The sequence below is a fragment of the Erinaceus europaeus genome, chromosome 16 (genome assembly GCF_950295315.1).
Source record: "Erinaceus europaeus chromosome 16, mEriEur2.1, whole genome shotgun sequence".
NCBI classification, from domain to species: Eukaryota; Metazoa; Chordata; class Mammalia; order Eulipotyphla; family Erinaceidae; genus Erinaceus; species Erinaceus europaeus.
In genome coordinates this window covers 77,567,204-77,569,845 of record NC_080177.1, presented here as the reverse complement: position 1 = coordinate 77,569,845, position 2,642 = coordinate 77,567,204, and the positions used below count along the sequence as shown (strand labels likewise).

At 44.3% G+C, this 2,642-nt stretch overlaps 1 protein-coding gene across 1 annotated transcript in view; it reads left to right on the top strand.

The window, feature by feature from the left end:
* LOC103112365 (acyl-coenzyme A thioesterase 6) overlaps positions 1–1,802 on the top strand; it is a 4,593-nt gene extending 2,791 nt beyond the window's left edge. Inside the window, 2 exon segments of the mRNA XM_060174200.1 lie at positions 668–675; positions 1,232–1,802. Of these exon segments, the coding sequence (XP_060030183.1) occupies positions 668–675; positions 1,232–1,795 (572 nt within the window). The 3' untranslated portion in view covers positions 1,796–1,802.
* The last annotated feature ends 840 nt before the right edge of the window (positions 1,803–2,642 follow it).

Here is a 2,642-nt window from a genome sequence, read left to right as displayed (position 1 = left end):
CCCCACTGCCCCCCACCCATGCATGCCCTTGGAGTCTGACACCTCCACAGTTCTCTGCTGACAAGTACTGATCTGGCTTCCAGATACTATGCCCCTTTCTGGGTCTCCAACGTGACTTTACTTGGGCCTGAGACATATAAGCTGGGTGTGTCTGCACACATGAATGACAAGCCTCTCAAGGTGTGTGATGGAACTAGGGCTGAGAGGAGCCAGAAGCTGGCTCTCCCCCAAGACATATTCCAGTACACAACTCCAAGGTGTTCCCAACCTGAAAATCTTAAGGGTGCAGGAGGTTCTGTAGTGGGTAAGTGATGGGGTCTCAAGAGTGAAGTTCTAGATTCAATCATTGGCACCAGTGTGCCAGGGTAAAGCTCTGGTCCACTCTTTATAAGAAATAAGCCAATAAATACACAATAAAATAAAATCTTGAGCATAACCTAAACTGGTATGATACACAGGCACATAAATATATTTCAATATAACAAACTCATTAAGTTTGACAAATTATTTTCATTAGACTTATCACCTAAATATTTAGGAATAGAGCATACGAACATCTGTGGACATACACACACATTTTTTTTTTTTCTCCCACAAGGGTTATCACTGGAGCTCAGTGCCTACATGACTCCACTGATCCAGGAGGCCTTATTCTAATTCCCTCTAGATAAGAGGGTGAGAAACAGAGATGGAGGGAGAAAGAGAGATGTCACAGCCCAGCACTGATGCATCTCTCCTGAAGCTCCCTGCCCCTCCCCACACACACACCTTGCAGGTGCTCCCATGAAGTTGCCCAGGGATCTAAGCCATGTCCTTCTGAATGGAAATGTGTGTGCTCTACCAGCTGAGCCACCTGCCGGCTTGCTCTGTGTGTACTGTACACCAGCACCCATAAATGGAACTGGTACAGGGTGGAGGAAATTGCATAGTAGTTATGCAGAGAGATTGTTATGCCTGAGGCTCCAAAACTGCAGGTTCAATCCCCCACACCACCATAAGCCAGAGCTGAGAAGTTCTTTGGTTAAAAAATAAAAATCTTTTTAAGGGACTAGTACTAGGAAATTGATTTGCTTAGTATGTAATACAAGATGCACTTGGACTTCGGATTGTTTCATTATGAAGGAACGCAAATCATGTTTTGAGAAATATATCAAGAATCACTGTTTACATCCTCACCTGTGAATTCTAATCTCATTTTCTCTCTCTCTCTTTCTCCCCCTCTCCCCATTAGGTGAAGGACCCTGGTATTGGGCTTATTGGCTTCTCTAAAGGAGGTGACCTGTGTCTCTCCATGGCATCTTTCTTAAAAGGCATCACAGCCACTGTCGTCATCAATGCCTGTGTGGCCAACACATTTGCACCACTGCATTACAAGGATATGACCATCCCTGATCTCAGTGGTGACCCAGGACAATACAGCCTCACTGAATTAGGACTTTTTAACTTTCTGAATATTTGAAACAACCCACTGGAAGAGTCCTACCGCCAAAGTCTTATTCCATTGGAAGAGGCCCAGGGGCACTTCCTGCTTATTGTTGGCATGGATGACAGCTGCTGGAAGAGCAGTTTCTATGCTCATATAGCCTCTGAACGGTTACAAGCCCATGGGAAAAACAGGCCCCAGATCATCTGCTATCCAGGAACTGGTCATTGTATTGAGCCACCTTACTTTCCTCCTTCTGTAGCCTCTGTGCATGCGGTGTTGGGCCAACCCATATTCTATGGGGGTGAGCCACAGGCCCATTCAAGGGCACAGATAGATGCCTGGCAGCAAATCCAAATATTCTTCCATTAACATCTCAGTGGTAAAGTTTCTGTCAAACCTAGTAAAATGTGACAGCATCATCATATGCCAGTTACTTTAATAAAAATCTGATTCACACGAATTGAGCTGTTTGGAAGGTACCCAAGTACCTTCTTTCAATAATGCACCCATCTAGGAGGCACCAGCAGTGGCACACCTGGTAGAGGGCATATATCACCATTCACAAGAACCCATGTTTAAGTCCCTAGTCCCCACTGACAGTGAAGCAATGTTGCTGGTCTGTCTCTGTGTGTCTCTCAGAAAAGAAATGGCTTGTGGCCGGGTGGTGGCACACCTGGTTGAATGCACATGTTACAAAATTCAAAGACCCAGGTTCAAGCTCCTGGTCCCCACCTGATAAGGGGGAGCTTCACGAGTGGTAAATCAGGGCTGCAGGTATCTCTCTGTCTCTTTCCCTTCCATTTCCTCTCAATTCCTGGCTATCTCTTTCCAATAAATAAGTAAAGGTAACTTTTTTTTTTTTAATGAAAGCAATGGTTGTTGATGGTGGTGCCATTGTCATGGCAAAATAACCATCCTGACTTCCTTGTCAGGTCCTGCTATTTCTCAGTCTTTAAAACTGTCTTTTAATTTTTCTCTTTACTTCAATTTTTTAATAATTGCCACCTATTATCATTAGGCTTGGTGCCTTCAACATGAATCCAGTACTCCTGGTGGCTATTTTAATTTTTCATGTCCTTCCCTTCATTTCTCTCATTCTCTTACTTAGAGAGAAACTGTAAGGAAAGGAGGGATAGAGTGGGATAGAAAGAGATACCTGGGATAGGGGTAGATAGCATAATGGTTATGCAGAGACTCTCATACCTGAGGCTCTTGA